The sequence below is a fragment of the Magallana gigas genome, chromosome 2, assembly GCF_963853765.1.
Source record: "Magallana gigas chromosome 2, xbMagGiga1.1, whole genome shotgun sequence".
Taxonomy (NCBI): domain Eukaryota; kingdom Metazoa; phylum Mollusca; class Bivalvia; order Ostreida; family Ostreidae; genus Magallana; species Magallana gigas.
Window position 1 is genome coordinate 34881452 of NC_088854.1, and position 18422 is coordinate 34899873.

At 33.1% G+C, this 18422-nt stretch overlaps 1 protein-coding gene across 2 annotated transcripts in view; it reads right to left on the reverse strand.

Annotated features, from left to right (window-relative positions):
- LOC105348790 (palmitoyltransferase ZDHHC3-A) overlaps positions 1-18422 on the reverse strand; it is a 94449-nt gene that overhangs the window by 57360 nt on the left and 18667 nt on the right. The window contains exons 1-2 of one of the 2 annotated variants that reach the window (XM_034445887.2): positions 5560-5655; positions 5219-5378 (exon numbers count right to left, since the gene is read on the reverse strand). In XM_034445887.2, the coding sequence (XP_034301778.2) occupies positions 5219-5378; positions 5560-5624 (225 nt within the window). In that variant the 5' untranslated portion in view covers positions 5625-5655. Of the gene's footprint in view, positions 1-5218; positions 5379-5559; positions 5656-18422 lie in introns of those variants that run through there. The other variant, XM_034445886.2, reaches the window with a different exon arrangement.

Sequence of the window (18422 nt, forward strand, 5' to 3'; positions counted from 1 at the left end):
GATATGACATTGTATCAGGACATGACATTGTATCATTTAATACAATACTGTATTGTATTATGTTAAACATTATTGTATTTGATCACAAAAAACAAAATCCTATAATCCAATATACAATTAAAGCTGCTCGGTCCGATTTTTTTGTAATTACAGTATCAAAATTTTTTCCATACAAATCATTCATCTTAGAAAGTTATGGACTTTCTCCTATTTACACCAGCAGAATCAGTCTCCTTTCAAAGTTAGAAATATTCAAAGTAAATAAAAATAATTTCTCTTTGGGCAAACGAAAAAAAAAAACAAAATGCATCACGGGAATGTTTAGAAAGGAAACCCCTTGTTTTCGTCCCCCGAATGATTGGGGTTATTCAACCCGCATGCTATGCATCGATGGTAAAGAAAGCAGACTTTAAAAATGTTAGCGAACAAAACGTACACATGTTTATTTGTAATTGTCTGATCATTTCGACCTTTATTTAAAACAATGTCAAAGTCGTAATACAACCATACCCGTCTCGTCGTCAGGGGTGAAATTTAACATGAGGCGAAATAACGCGGTACCTTTTAATGTCGTTTGTTTTGTTAGCAAATTTTGTACGTATTTTTCTTCATTGAAATTTGGCATAATTGACGGGTAAAACTACTGCAATGTCTATTATTATACATATACTAAGCATAGCCATCGTTTAAAAGCGTGCATAAAATTTGATATAAAATCGGACCAAGCAGCTTTAAGTATCATATGAATAATTATATCATACAACATAATTAATGGATCACAATAATGTAACATAGCTCGAAAACCTTAACCTCAATCAGCATCCGAAACCAATGGTTCAGATTCAGCATTCAAGCCTGTCAAGTGCATAATTTAAGTATCATATTAAGGCGCACCATTCTTGCAAGTTTACTGAAGTTAGGACCAGTTATAACTACCATATAATCATCAGATGGCACCTGCTCCAAAATCTTTAACCAGCTCTAAAAAACTTAACGAGGCCGAGTACAGAACGAGTATGCACGCTTTCGCCCACGTTTCATTTGTATTATGACGTCATCTTTTTGCTTTGTTGACGCCATGGCGTGATAGTTTTAACTGCAGATATTCAGCGAAATTTGTTGAAAATAGCTCGTTTGATAAGTAAAATTGATATCATATTGTTGAATAAACATAAATATCTGGAGGTATAAGCTATATTTGGGCTCAGGTCGAAAACGTGATGAGGGTTCAACAAGCCTAGCCCTCTGTCACGTTTTCTTAACCCGCCTAAATATCGATTAATTCATTAATTTTAAGACATTAACCATGTATTTTATATTAATGACCCTTAATATGTGATGTTATATATTTATTTATTACTTAAATATGTCTGAATGTTTTAATACCCGGTTATACTATAAAGATCACCATTTCCGTCTTTGTCAAATAAAAAACAGTCATTATCTGACAAAACTGAGAAATTAGGCATACAAAAAATAACTTTGATAAGACCCCTGGAACAAACCAGGAGGGAAAAGGTTTTTTTATTTGACCATTTGATGCCTTTTAGCAATAACTTTAATATGTAGAACAGAAAAAGACATCCCTATGGCAGAAGTTTAAAAATTGTTCAAAATTGATACATTTCAAGCTAAATCCCATAGGGTCCCATGTTAAAGATTAAAAAACTTTGAGATGACCCCTTAAACAAACGGTGTGGTCAATGTCATATTTTTTTTATCTTAAAATAATAATTATATCAGTAGAAATTTCATTCAAAAATCTAGGGCAGAACAAATTAGACCCGGCCTCGTTAAACTCAAGCAGCATCCGAAACCAATATCTCAAATTCAGCATTCATTTTAGCTTGTCAAGAGCATAAGCATCGTAACACGCACCATCCATGAAAGTTTGGTGAAGTTAAGACCAGTCATAACTAAGATATACCAGGTTATCATCAGAGGGCACCTTCTCTAAAGACTTTAACCTGCTCAAAAAAAAGCATCTGAAACATATGGCTCAGATTCAACATTCAAGCTTGTAAGGTGCATCAGTATTCATAAGATGCACCATCCAAGCAAAGCAAGTTTAATGAAGTTTATAGGAAGAATAATAACTTAGAATTGGCTATCAAAGGGCACCTGCTTCAAAATTTTAACCTGTTTCAACAAAAGGCCCATGGGCCACATCGCTTTCCTGAGCAACAATGGCGAACTATTGACTCAAAACACTTTAAATAATTAAGAACAGTAAATCTAATATCTAGCAAAGTTGAGTACCATAATTTTCTGACGTAAGACTCAATATTTTATAAAGGGATTGGGGTTAAAATATATTGCTATAATTATAAATTATATATAACACCAGTATATTATTGCCTGCAGTTTTTGCACATATGTAAACAGTATTAGCTCTTTAAAGATAAATAATTTCATACATTTTCTTAGACGTATGTATCAGTTTAAAAATTCACCACCCTTTGTGGGCCTACCTTATCATGTGTAATCATAATTTGAACATGTTGAATTTACATAATTAAGGGGTGCCAACATTTTATTTCATTAATATTTACAAAAAATCTGGTTTCAAAAACGTCAACATTTTTTGCAGTAGTTTAAATTGTATTTGATGCATTATAATTCATGAAGAAAGAAAGACCCCTATCTTCCTATTATAACTCATATAAACATGTTAAGGTAACTCCGTACCTATAAAATTATGGGTTCAAAGTTAAAAAACTTAACTTTTTTTAACTTATTGGACTTGAATTTCATCAAAAAATAAATAAAATAAATATGTATCCATACTATTGAAGATGTAAGGTAATAAAAACCAAATGCTGAAATTATCATCTGAAAATCACACTTTTTTTTTTTTAAATTAAATATAAGTGGATGGATACTTGTTTGTCTATTTAAATTTCATTGCTTACTATGCCAGAAAACTAAAATTAATTTTAAAAAAAAAGAAAAAATTGTTTACATTAGAAAAAATATAGCATTAAGATATATCACTTAGAGGAAAATAGAAAAGAGTTATTTCCCTTTGTCATTATTGAATTATGTCGAATATAAGGATGAAAAACGCTTATTAAATATCTCCAAGTAAACAATGATTTGAGTTTTTGATGTGCACCTATAATAACATAGAAATTACAAATCTACTTGCAAGAATTTTAATGATTTCAGGGTTTATGTAAAATGTATGACGTCACAGGAGGGTGGATTTACTTTAAGTCTCTATACACTTACTTACATGTAATACACAAATTTAATACAAAATATTCACTGGGTCAATATGGGGTCAACTCAATAGTGTAAGTGTATATACTCAAAAGAAAAAATAACTTTTGCAATCAAAATGACAGAAACTGTACAAATGCGATAGGATAGGTAATGATGATATTAGGCTTATCTAAATATTAAAAGATAATGATACAGTATCTTGGCAAAGGGAGATCATTTATTTAGAAAGTGAAAGTAATACTTATATGTACATACCGATGTCTCATAATATTGTGCGACTATACATGTATTATGCTTACCTATATTGGTCAACATCATAATGATAATCCAATTAATATAAGAACACAATATGAATCCCTTATAGTTGATCATCACAAAAGAAACGTTTAAGCATGTTAACTTATCCTTTTCTGCATATGGAAAATACATACCAGTATTCACACCATGTCAAACCCATCTAACTGAAGAGCCCAGGGTAAAACTAGTACCCACTAATGCGACCTGCAGACCTGTGTTGTGTACATAACTTCAGACAAAGATCAGTGATTTAAATTGTAACATGCATATATTTTTAAGACCTATTCTTCAAAAACCCCTTGCACTATTTATATTAGGTAAATAACTATGTAAAGAACACATTTCAGCTTTACTGTGGTACAGGACACCTGCATATTGTGATGTATACTCCCTATTGAAATAAACAATAAAGTATAAAAATTAAAATATAATATTTTCCCTCAAAATAATGTTCCTAACAGTCAAGCGCAATGGGTTAGAGCGTTTACATGACTGTAAGGGCAATTGGGGTCTGAGGTGTATTTTTGGTAATTTTACCATTGATATAAATGAATTTTCATTGGGGGGGGGGGGGGGGGGGGGGGGGTCTGGACCCCTCACCCATTCTCTTAATCAGAGCACACGATGATGTACATGTAGGCACACAGAAGCAAATTTAAAGCCGACAACTGCTGGGGGAAGGGGCATTATTTCATTTTGTTTGTAAAAATTATATAGACCATTATACTTTCTATGACATGAAATGATTATTGATTAACTAAAAATTCACATGTAAACAGTTCAACCCCAAATTGTACATAGAGTGCCGCTCATGTGTATTATCACATGGGAAGGTATCTCATCCTTTATGGAAATTATAATTTTTTAATATATTGCCGGAACTTGCATGTGGCCTTCATTTCACTTAAACTAGTACAGTAAAACTCGGTTATAGCAAAGTCCTTGGGACCGATGGATTTACTTCGTCATATCCATAATTCGTTATATCCTGATAACAAATTTGTAATAATTAATAACCATAGCGAATTCACTAAATTTATATTTTCTTAAACCAGACATTATTATTTGCTAATTGAGGCATAGAATGAAAGTACATTCTTTTGATACCTTTAAAAATTGAATTGTAAATTGAAGAATTTATGTGAAAATAAATTCATTCAAACTATCATGTTAAATGGCAGTGCAAACTGGTTTCACTGTAAAGAAATTCTTTAAAAAATTGTTAAATTTCGTTATTATTCACCTCTATGGGACTCAAAATCCATTCACTATATCCATAAATTCATTATATCCGAGTTCATTATAGACCTAAAATTTTGAAAAGATTTCATAAGAATTTTACCAGAGACTCAAAAAACTTCACTATTTCCAAGATTATGCTATATCTGTGTTTGTACTCAACGAGTTTTACTGTACAAAACAGTGTTATTTAGGGGCAAACACTTGGTGTGGGTATTACTGTCTAATGACAGCATCTAGTTAATTTTGAATGTAATAATGATCCCATCCCTGTTGTCCATGAGTTTCAGGTGTGCAGTTATTTATTTGTATATTTGCAATAGTTGCAGCCTGCCGCTGCTCATTCCATGAAGTGTGTTGTTATTTACTTGTATTCAACTTTTAAATTTTTCTTTGGAAAATGATGAATTGCTCTAAATAAAAACCAATCTCCAATAAATAATTGTTTTAAACCTACCAAATTAGGCATGGTTTTTCCAGCATGTAAATCAGAAAAATCAAGTCCTGTTGTTGGAAGTTGAACAATTCCTGGATCTGACAAAACTGCTCTTAAATGGGACACTGATGCAAGAAACAGAATTGTGTTGAAAATAACAGCATTGAAGGCTCCCCATAATCTGTGACCAAATGAAAATTATTAATTTCAAAAGAATTATAAAAGATCACGCATTGTGGCAATGCATATTGAAAAAAAAATAATAATGTGAACATTCACAATGTGCATTTTTGAGTATTAACTATAATTTTTTTTCTTCGGGACACTGACAGCTAGTTTCTTAAAATGCAAATGCAAGTTACTGTATAGTCAGGGGATGTATGTATTTGGAACTCTGAGTGCCACTCCCTCGGCTTCCATTCAGCATAGATATCTCAATTCACTTATTAGAAAAGGGCTTAAACAGCTCTTTCTGAAAAAAATTCCAAGACAAGTAGAATTTCCTATTTTGTAGTTTTTCTCCAATAGGGTTGGCTCCTTTTATATTTCATTCATTTTTTATGATTTTTCAGCATTTTAGAACTTCCCCTTGCAAAGAGATGACAATATAAAGCATATGCATCTCACTGCTTTACAATTTGTTGGAAACTTTCTGCTCTATATAGTTTACTATTTTTTCTACTTTTTACTACTTTTTCTGTTATTTACTTTCACTGCAATTTAAACTTTTATAAGGGGCCTATATGCTGCATACCAATTTCTATAGGCCTGGTGGTATCCCCCCTAGCCATCTTTCCCCCCAGAAAAAATGGCTATAAAGCAACATTTTAGAACTTCCCCTTGCAAAGAGATGACAATATATAGCATATGCATCTCGCTGCTTTACAATTTGATGGAAACTTACTGCTCTATAGTTTATTCTGTCCCATCCAACTACTTTTCCTGTTATTTACTTTCACTGCAACTTGAACTTTTATAAGGGGCCTATATGCTACATACCAATTTCTATAGGACTGGTGGTATCCCCCCCCTAGCCATCCCCCCCCCCCCCCCCAAAAAAAATGGCTATAAAGCAGTGTGGCAACGCTCTTTTTTTCTTCCAAAACATACGATATTCAGCAACTTAAAAGCTTAAGAGTGGAAAAAGAAATAAGCACTGTTGTAAATTGAGTACATGGAGTGATATTGAAAAAACGAACTGGCCAAACAATAATACCTCCATTGGTATGTTAAAGAATCTACAGTATAAGAGTTTCAACATTCTGTTTTTATTTTCTAATCAAATAAATCACTTCAAAAAATTACATCAACAAACATTAAATTATCATAAACTTAAAATGAGTATTAGGATGTGGGTTTTTATTCTTGCACTGATCTTCTAAACGATCATATTGTTTTTCATAAACATTACTAACGTATGCTTTTATCACATTAAGTTTGTTTACAAGCACATGCAATAAGCCAGCTGAAATATGTTATACATTGATATCTATAATCAATATATACAAATCATATTTGTTCTTGCATAGCTCAATCAACCAAATAAGAAGTAAAGGACTATATATGATAAGGGCCTAAAATGGCCCCCTAAAATGAACATCAACATTTTTGTATCATTCTTTGTTTTCTTAATACAGATATGTATGTGATGTGTTTACATAATATTCATTTTGGTTCAAGTGTCCACAATTTAGAAATATGACATCGTAAAGACAACCTTTTCCCGCCATTTTTGCATTTTTAGCGTAAAACAGCTTGTTTTCAAGCAGTTTTTCCTTCCGAAAACATAGAGCGCATTCTTGAACAAATAAAATATTTTAATCAGAGATGTATCTAGCCAAGACTTATAAGTGACAAAAAAATTTTCCTTGTTCAAGCATGCGCTCTATATTTCCCATTCGTAAATATATAAGAAAAATGTCAATTTTTGGCCGACTTTGATTAAATTATAGAAATGGCGTCACTTCTGACGTCATATACTGCCAGTGAGTGCAAATAAATAAAATAAATATATGAAAAAAATATTTTATATCAACTCTTCTAAAAAATTAGTTAACATTTAATTGTACCCGAAACACTTAAAAAATGGCGAATTATGGGGGCCAAATTTAACTCTTATCATATATAGTTCTTTGCTGAATACACAAAATAGGAAAATGCAGTTGCTAAGCGATGAAGTTTGTGTCATATTTGGATAATTCAAATCTCCCGAATTGTTCTTTGTGTGTAAATTGTCGATATTGTCTTATGAGAAAAAAAAAATTTCTCATCTAGAAACTGTTAATCAAGTTAGCTGAGAATGCAATGGGTTATTTTTTAAATTAAGCTACACAAAGTTAAAACAATCATTTATTGTATATAATAGAATATTAATTATTTTTACCAAACCCTGAACAATTTTTTTTCAAAGTGCGCTAATATCGACGATATCAACGCACTTTGAAAAAAAGTTGGGTTTTTTCCAAAGTGCATTGACTTGGTCCCAAAGTTAATTCACTTTGAAATTTTTTTTCAATTTGCATAATATTTCAAAGTGTTGTAACAAAGCAGTCTCCCCCATCACCCCCCAAAAATAATGGCTTGATAGCAGTATTTCCCCTACGGAAAGCTGACTATATAGTAGGTTTTCCCCTCTTTTATAGCCAGATTACTCCCACAAAAACCTACTACTGTGAAATCATTAAATTTCGTGGGGGCCAATTTTCGTGGATGGCTTAAATTTTACAGATTCGTGGGGAAGTAATTTCGTGTATTCTCATATATCTACAAAAGGAAACATGACTTTATTACCCTAATTAACAATTCGTAGAGGATGTTATTTCGTGGATGAGAGGTAACCACGAATTCCACGAAAATTGAGCCACCATGAAATCTAATGATTCCACAGTATGTAGTAGATTTCCATCCTGTTTTACATTCCATGCAGTCATATTTATGAAGGACCATTCGTAGCAATAATCTGAAATATCTAAGATGATATTGATTGCTCATGATAAAGGGTAATAAATGCAATTGTTATTTTCAGTAGTACATTCTCACTAATATATTATTAAAGATGATGGCTCAATGGTTTTTTTTCTTCTAAATATGAGTCAGTTTTTATTGTGTCAGTGGATGTTTTTCAAACATTCTATATACATTAATTATCACTAAATTACCATTTTGGCCACACCCTGCATTAAGAATCTCTACCCTATACACTATATAAGTGTCTTGGCATCATCTTAAATTTGAATCCCAACTAAACTGAGAGACATGAAATTGCAAATTTTGATAGATAGACTTGTTTTCTTTCTTTGTATGCAGTCAGTTTTTATTCAGTATGAACAGAAGTAAAGAAGACAATTTTTAAGAAGAGGCCCATTGGCCACATTGCTCACCTGAGAAACAATAGGTATGATAAAATCAGCTTAACAATTGTTTATGTATGGAATATAAACCTACATCAAACTTTGAACCTTCTTGTGAGGCCAAAGAATTGCCCTGGGGCCAAAGTCTTAACAATTATAAAGAATCATCTGGCTAATTGGTGTGTGAGAAGAAGACTTTTAAAGATTTACTATACATATTCCTATGTAAAACTTTGACCCCCCCCCCATTGTGGTCCAACCCTACTCCCTGGGGTGTCATTATATTCACAACTTTGAATCTTCACTACCTGAGGATACTTCCACACACGTTTCAGCTTTCCAAGCTGATTAGTTTTTGAGAAGAAGATTTTTCAAGATTTACTCTATATATTCCTATGTAAAACTTTGACCCTCCATTGTGGCCCCATCCTACCTCCAGGGATCATGATTTTCACACTTTTAAATCTACACTACCTGGGGATGCTTCCACACAAGTTTCAGCTTTCCTAGCTGATTAGTTTCTGAGAAGAAGATATTTAAAGATTTACTCAATATATTCCTATGTAAAACTTTAACACCCCACCCAATGTGGCCCCACCCTACCCCAAGGGGTCATGATTTTCACAACTTTGAATCTACACTACCTGAGGATGCTTCCACACAAGTTTCAGCTTTCCTGGCTTAATGGTTCTTGACAAGAAGATTTTTGAAAATTTCTCAAATTTTTTCATTAATTTCTAATTATTCCCCCTTGAAAAAGGGTGTGGACCTTGATTTTCACAACTTTGATTTCCATTTACCTAGGGATGATTTGTGCCAAGTTTGGTTGAAATTGGCCCCGTAGTTCTTGAGAAGATGTTGAAAATGTGAAAAGTTTACAGACAGAGGGATAGACAGACAGATAGGACAACAGACAAAATGTGATCAGAAAAGCTAACTTGAGCTTTCAGCTCAAGTGAGCTAAAAATGATTCATTGCACATATACATGATATATGCATGATTACATTTGTAAGTAAAAAATATTAAATAAAAAATGATATCAATCATCTTGCCTTGATGAAAATTGGTTAAGGTCTTAACACACTAGTTCTTAGTGCTTAGTTCTTCAAAAGATTCTCTAAATAGAGGAGTAGACTGGACAAAATTGCATAAGATGACAGATGGGCCGATAGATTTATTCCAAAAATTTGCAAAACATATTTCCTTTACAAATGTAGAACACAGGGTTATGTGCATATGAGTGTATCTTGTCAAATCAGGTAATTTATCAAATAGACTTAAATTAAGTTTTATGCATTCCATGATATGTTGTACAATTTTCCACATGGTCTATAAAAAATAATTAATCGGCAAAACAAAAATCAACCTGCACAGACAAATACAGGTACAGGGTGTCCCATAATATCTGATACCATTAACTCTTTGAATAACTTTTAAATAAATTTATTTAACAGAAAACGAAAGGCATTTTCATAATTGTATATGATGTAAATTTTCACTCAAAATTTTTTACAAACATGCATTACTTTTTGACAAATTGAGTAAAATTACAGTGGCGTCTGGGTATAACGATCTCGGATATAACGAGGTACCGCTTATAACAAGATGATTGTTTGGTCCCAAATTATCATCCCAAAAACTGCCCGTCAGTTGTAAGCGCTATCGGATATAACGAGGGACTCACGACACGCTTAATTGCACACGCTGGTTCAAGGTAACTAACGGTATGACCATGTAATTTTCACAGGTATGTATACAAAAGACAATAGATTAAAAGTATTCAGAAATAATGATGAGTTGTTTTTAATGCAATTTTCACAGTCATGGCTTCAAGAAATAGAAAAGGAAAGTAATTTCGCTAGAAAAAATAGGACTTAGAGAAATAGTTAACAATGAATTAATCAAAGTACTGAAGTACTGACGGGAGTTGATTTTATCGATTATTATTCATTTTAAAATCAACGATATGTTACTTTGCTTGGCAAGTTATAAGTTTATAATCTGTCTTTGAATTACGCACATTTTTATAAAATATGAATTCTCGGACTTTTCCGACAAGAATTTTGAGAAAAACCCCATATGAATTGCGTTGTGTAATGATTAAAGATAGAATTGATTCCATCAACCTATGTATAAGTAATCGAAATACTCAAAAAATTGTATGGATCCAAGAAATAATGATCTCTATAGTCTCGTTCAACCAGATGCTCGACTGTCTCTGTTAATCTCCAACAAACAAGAGAATGTGTATACCAGGTCATGTGATAGCTTGATGATGCGACCTCTAAATATAGAATGACTCTCTGCTTGTCGGAGATTTACTGAGACAGCCGATGGTTGAACGAGACTTTATTGAACTCTGGCGTATGAATACATACGACTGCAAAAACTATCTAAATTGTTCCTAACTATTTAACATCTGACTATTTTCAAGGTATTCATAAATAAGTTTCTTAAAAACCAATGCTTCAAGATACATTACATCGAATTTATCAATTATTTTCAAAAAACTAAATCTTGTCAGCGGTGATGATTTGTGCTTAGGTCCAAACACTGTTTCACTTTCGGTTTGCCAGAGTAACTGCATAGGAGAGTTGATTAAAATCAACTCCCAAAAATAAAAAGTGAAATTGCAAAGGACTATGGATTAACTTTGAGTACATTCATTACAATTTTTAAAATAACCCAAGATTTAGAAAGCTTGAAAGAGTTAGCAGACTTGTTGAGAAAAGCGCGTGACTCTAAAAATAGCAATACCAAAATTGAGCCTTCCCATTACGTCGGTGTTGATTCACTGGTTACGGTATTAAATATCGACAGCGATACTAAGTAAATAAATTTCCGGTTGAAATTAAAGATGATGACGAGACAGAAACCGGAAAAGGTGGTGATAATATTGGTGTGTCGTCGGCAAAAACTCGAGAATTTTCTACATAAGATGCACTAAATGCGGTAACGATTTCCAAACATTCTTAATACAGAAAACAGATATCGAAGATTCCACACTAAGTGTTTACAAAAATTGATTGACGTTATTATACCCGCACTTTCTAAAGAAAGTTCGGGTATATTGTTGTTACCCTGTTCCGTCCGTCCGTCCGTCCGTCTGTCACGTTTTACTTTCTCAAACTGCTCTTACATCTTATAAACCAGCAAACTGAACTCTTGGAGTTTGATTTGGGGTATCATGTTGTTTTGTAAAAAGGTTTCAAAAATTCTCTGTTAGTCCTGGGGGTCAAATAATTGGTAAAAAATGATGTTTTTTCACAAAAAACCTTCTTCCTCGAACTCCTCCTACATTTTCAAAAGTAGACAAATCATCTTTTGGAATATGTTTTAGGGTATCCTATAGATGCGCAATAAGGTTTCGGAATTTTCAATTTTGTCCTGGGGTTCATTTAATGGCTAAAAAATGACGTTTTTTTACAAAAAAACTGGTTTAAAAAACGTCATTTTTTTAAGCAGTAGCCAAATGATCTTCTAGAATATGATTGGGGGTGTCATATTGAGGCATGATCAGGTTCCAGAATTTTTTTCTTAATTAAGGGGATCAGTGGGCAACAAAAAATGACGTTTTTTGGCAAAAAAAATATGGTTCCCAGAACTCCTCTTACAACTTTTGGAGTAGCTACGTCATCTCTTGGGATATAATTGGGGCTGTCCTATAGATGTGCAATAAGGTTTTAAAAATTTAAATTTCATCCAGGGAGTCAAAATGTAGCAGAAAATTGACGTTTATCACTAAAAAAACAAACATTGATCCAAGAGCTCCTCTTATGATTTAATGGATAGACAATCATATCTTGGGATATGATAGGGACTGTTCTATAGATGTGCAGTTAGGTTTTCAAAATCTAAATTTCATCCAGGGAGTCAAAATGTAGCAGAAAATTGACGTTTATCACTTAAAAAAAAACATAGATCCTAGAACTCCTTTTATGATTTAATGGATAGACACATCATATCTTGGGATATGAAAGGAACTGTTCCATAGATGTGCATTACGGTTTTGAAAAATTAAATTTAACCCTGAGGCCCATTACCTACCGGTACATACCTTTTGATGCCCTTTAAGGATCAAGAATATATATGGTTAAGGGGTGGGGATCTCAACTGTTTTCGAGATATTCGTGCACTTCCTGTTCAAGGGGGGTCATGACCACCCCCGGGGCCCATGACCTACATACCGTTTGATGCCCTTTGACACAAGGAACAAGAATATATATGGTTTAAGGGTGGGGATCTCAACTGTTTTGAAGATATTAAGGGACTTGCTGTTTGAGGGCATCAGGACCACCCACAGGGCCCATGACCTACATAACATTTGATGCCCCTTGACATCAGAAACATGAATATATATGGTTTAGGGGTCATGATTATAACAGTTTCTGAGATATATGTAATTTCAAATTCCTGGGGGGTGGGGATGACCCCAGGGGTCAGATCTAATAAACCCTATATATTGCCAGTAACAGCCAATATATGATTATGAAAACCCTATATTATTATCTTTGTCCATTTTCAAGTTACCATTTACAATAGAGTCTATGATTCTTCCTACAAGGTTCAATGTTAGACCCCACACCCTTTTGACACCCCCTTCCCCCCCCCCCCCCCCCCCCTCCCCCGAAAAGTGGTTGTCTAACCCAAAATGAGAAAAATCAAACCAGGGTGCACAACTAGATTTGCAGGCCTATCATATCCTAGAGTTTTGTACAATTATGTTCAGCCATCTCTGAGAAACAAGTTCAGAGCGGGAAAGAAGAAAAAGAAGATGAAGAATATATACATGTATTAAGAACCGTACAAAAACAATAAGTCTCCAAACTCAGAAGACTTAATAATTAATAAAGATTAAATACAGATAGGATCATCAAACATCAATAATTTAAAGATAATTGACAATTTCTGATTCTAAGGGGGACAGGATGACCCCTTAGGGTCATGACTTACATGCCATAATGATCTGATGTGCCTGCATGACCTAAGGAGGAATAATATCTTTGGATTAAGGTGGGGATCTCAATGGTTTTTATGATATTTGATAATTTCAGGAAGAGCACTTGGGATCATGACCTACATACCATCTTAAATGCCTTGAACAAAGAAACAATAATATAATATGTACATGATATATGATTCAATTTAAGAACCCAGATATAGATCAATCATCTGTTTTGTAATACTTCCTATGTATATATACATGTACATGTATTAGTTTGTGTTTTGTTCTATACTATTCATGTTCATGACTGTAGTATGGCTTATAATTAGTCTTATTCTAAATTACATTAAAAAATTGTCAAATATATGAATTGGAACCCCCACTCCCAAACAAACTCAAATATAAACTGTGTTTTGTTCTATACTATTCATGTTCATGACTGTAGTATGGCTTATAATTAGTCTTATTCTAAATTACATTAAAAAATTGTCAAATATATGAATTGGAACCCCCACTCCCAAACAAACTCAAATATAAACTGTTCTCTACCCCCCCCCCCGCCCCATTCCTTGTCGAATAATCTATTAAAATCAAAATATAATTTGGGTGTCTAAAAACTTTTATAAACTGGTAAAAAATGTTATTCTTAAAAAAAATTACATTACACCTTGCATAATTGACAAATGATCTATTGAGATACGATCAGAGGTCATATTTCTACCTTGGGATCAATAAGTAGTATTCATTGACAAGTTAAAATTAAATATTTGCATTTCCATTGTTCTTTCCCACTGTAAGCCCATACGGAGGAGCTGCAATTATTTCTCTATAATCGCAATTGCTCTGTCAGTATACTATGACGTCATAAAGGTGTAACGTTAAATATACTTTTCCATGACGTTATAGATTTAAACCACTATACGATACATCATGTGTTTTTCTCCAACTCCATTAAAATTGACGCATTTACATGTAATATTAAAACATGTTTTTGATAACATTTTAAAGGAATAAGTTATAACATATCATTGATTCTGTTAACAAATCTATGTGAATTAAAAAGATACATTACAGTCTGAATGTTTACTTTTGACGTAATAGCTAAAAGTCAAGGTCTAGGCTAATACAGGATATTTGCTAGTGGTAAAATGCAAATATAAGTAATATTTAACTAGCGCGCATCATGGAATATGCCAACAGAGCAATTGCTATTCATAACGCCATGTTCACTAAATAACGTTGTTTATTTCTTAAATATTTGCATTTCCATTGTTCTTTCCCACTGTAAGCCCATACGGAGGAGCTGCAATTATTTCTCTATAATCGCAATTGCTCTGTCAGTATACTATGACGTCATAAAGGTGTAACGTTAAATATACTTTTCCATGACGTTATAGATTTTTATCTCATACGTGTGGTGTATATTACCCGTGTGATAAACCTTTGCTATATCACACGGGTGATGCTATATCAAATACTTCCGGTCGGAACTACTTTTGACACAGCCCCTCGCTTCAACGCTTCAGTGACCTATTTTCGAAGATTTGCTAGTACTTTCAACATAACTATATCTACTATAAAAATTAATATAAAATTGATTTTGTCAAAGATTTAAATTACAAATATGAAGAAAAACAGATAACTGCGTAGCACAGGCGTCGGAACCGGGGGGCTATTGTGAGTGGGGGGGGGGGGGGGGGGGGGGGGGGGGGTTAGCCCCCCCCGACCTTTTTTGCAAAGTTATTCATAACCGTAACCACAAGACCCTTTTTTCTTGTTTGTCAAGATTTTTGATAAATTTATCCCAGTTCCAACTTTCAATTTGCTTTGTGAAGTTTATAAAACTACAAATTACGTTAACTATCAAGGAGTTTATCCTGACGACGCGATGAAAACAGAGCGCTCTGGTTGTGTTTATATACAAGAACTTACCGAAATAATGTTTCATGAGACTTTTATTCCACCACCAGTAAGCATCCTTATTCACTATTTTCAATTTTGAATCATAAGGCTAGCATAGTGTTTGTTTTATTAAACACCATGCATCAACAACTGTTCCTCGTTCGAGTAAATTCAAACTAACGAGCATTCGCAACTTTGTGATTGTCAACATACTTGATTATTCAAGTCTTCTAATCGGAATTTCCATTTAATCAAGTGAATAAGCTCTAAGAAAAGTTATCTAGAGCTAAAAAATTATTTTAAGGTTTATTTCAGTGAAACTTTATATTAAAACAGTTAGATTTATCTTAGGAATGACGTACTAAATTGTATTGCGCAAGGTCACAATAGCCGCATAACACAACGTTGCATCATCGTTTTTAATCTTTGAAAAAAAAAAACCAATTTGGGTCCCACAAGGGACTGTCTCAAAAGCTTCATAATATAAATCAAATTGTATGAGATAAATAGAACATCTATAATTGTGTGATTTTATATTTGCTTTATCCAACTCGTTGAAATGGTTATATTCGCTCGGCAAGCCTCGCGAATATATACACCATTTCAACTCGTTGGATAAAGCAAATATAAAATCACACAATATAGATATCCTCTATAAACCACTATACGATACATCATGTGTTTTTCTCCAACTCCAGCTAGCGCGCATCATGGAATATGCCAACAGAGCAATTGCTATTCATAACGCCATGTTCACTAAATAATCGTTGCTTATTTCTTATATTTGCATTTTACCACTCGCAAATACCCTGTATTAGCTTAGACCTTGACATTTAGCTATTACATCAAAAGTAAACATTCAGACTGTAATCTATCTTTTTAATTCACATAGATTTGTTAACAGAATCAATGATATGTTATAACAGTAATTCCTTTAAAATGTTATCAAAACATGTTTAAATATTACATGTAAATACGTCAATTTTAATGAAGTTGGAGAAAAACACATGATGTATCGTATAGTGGTTTAAATCTATAACGTCATGGAAAAGTATATAATATAACGTTACACCTTTATGACGTCATAGTATACTGACAGAGCAATTGCGATTATAGAGAAATAATTGCAGCTCCTCCGTATGGGCTTACAGTGGGAAAGAACAATGGAAATGCAAATATAATGTTATATGCATCACTGCCATGTGTATTCACCTATTTGGGGCAATTGTAAAGTCTCCTAAACAAAGCAGTGACATCATTAGGCTAGGAATTACCCACATGGATCAAACACTACTGTATAACATATGAATAAGATAAAATACATTATTATTTCTAGTTCTAAAATGTCAGGGTGTCTCCAAGGGGGCATTATCTTACAATACAATTTTACGCGCAATGACACAAAGAGCAAAAATAAATTAAACGGTTTAGGGATGAGGATCTCAGATCTCAGAAGTTAACAAAATATACAGTGTATTATATCATTTCCTATTTCATAAAGGCGGGGGGGATGGGGGGGGGGGGGGTTTAAAGACAACACCTGGGGGTCATTAATGTACTTTACACCAGTTGATGCATCATAATGACTTTAGAAGATATTTTGTATTTTCCTGTTTCGTGGGGTCAGAACAGTCCCATAAGGTCATGACCTACATTGTATTTGATGCATTATAATACATTAAGAAAGAAATACTCCTTCCTTCCTATTATTACTCATATAAAAAATATAAGTGTCTACACTTACTTACATATGTAATACACAAATTTAATAAGAAATTGTTTATACAGGGTCAATATGGGGTCAACTCAACAGTGCATGCAGTCTCACAAATGAAAAAAATAACTTTTGCAATTAAAATGACAGAAACTTTACAAATGCGATAGGATAGGTAACGATGATAAGCTTATTTAAATATTAAAAGATGATGATACAGTATGCTGTCAAAGGGAGATTACATTTAGAAAGTGAAAGTAGAACTTATATACATGTGTATGTATGCTGGCAGGAATCCCATGCTGGCATCTTATTATATTGTGCTACTGCTACTACATGTATTATGCTTACCTAAATTGGTCAACATCATAATGATAATCCAATTAAAACACAATAATGAATACCTTTAGCTGATCTTAACTACCGTAATCCTTTTCTGCATACGGAAAACACAGACATGTATGTATGGGTGTTGCTAAAACGCGGAACGGTAAACGGTACGGAATGGAAAATATCATCACGTTTATCGCTTAAAAAGGGTATAGACTGGCCAGAAACGATTTACTTTGTATCTTTTATTTATATCTAATGAATGATTATCAACATGTTGCTATCTTATTAATATTCATATGAATGTCTATCAATTATAGCATTGTATTCATTTGGCTTTAGTTGAGTACGAAACGGAAAAATCAAATGTATACGAATTGTGAAACATTAACATGATTAAACGAGCAAATTAGCTATAACTTTTTACTTATTTCTCTTATATGGTATTGCTGGCATATTAGCGTAACGTATGCAGTTAGTGAAAGCGTTTTATGCGTGTTTTGAGTATTTTTATATTATTTTCAAATATGATGTACATGTATATACTTACATCAAAATTGAATTTTCGGTGTTCTAGACGATCTTTTATCATACAGACGATACAGTATCATTGAGATGGAAGAAAAAAACTGTAGGACTGACGACATTAAAAAATTAAAATACAGTAAACATTAAAATACCCGGTAATTTGTGAAACTAGTAATTTGTGAAACTAGTATTTTTAGCAATGCAATTTTGTTTACGTTTGCATTACAAAGCATGCAGTTGTTTATTCCAGCAGCTATATACATATGATCCGAATAGAGAGCTCTAGATGTTGCCTGGTTTGATTTTCCGATTATATATTGGGACTATAGTCTGTCGATCCAAAAATATTCATGCAGCACATTTGGACGATTTATAATGGAAAATGTTGACATCTTTTCTCCATTTGAAAGTCACTCAGAATTAAGACCTTGCACAATTTTTCAACACTATCATCC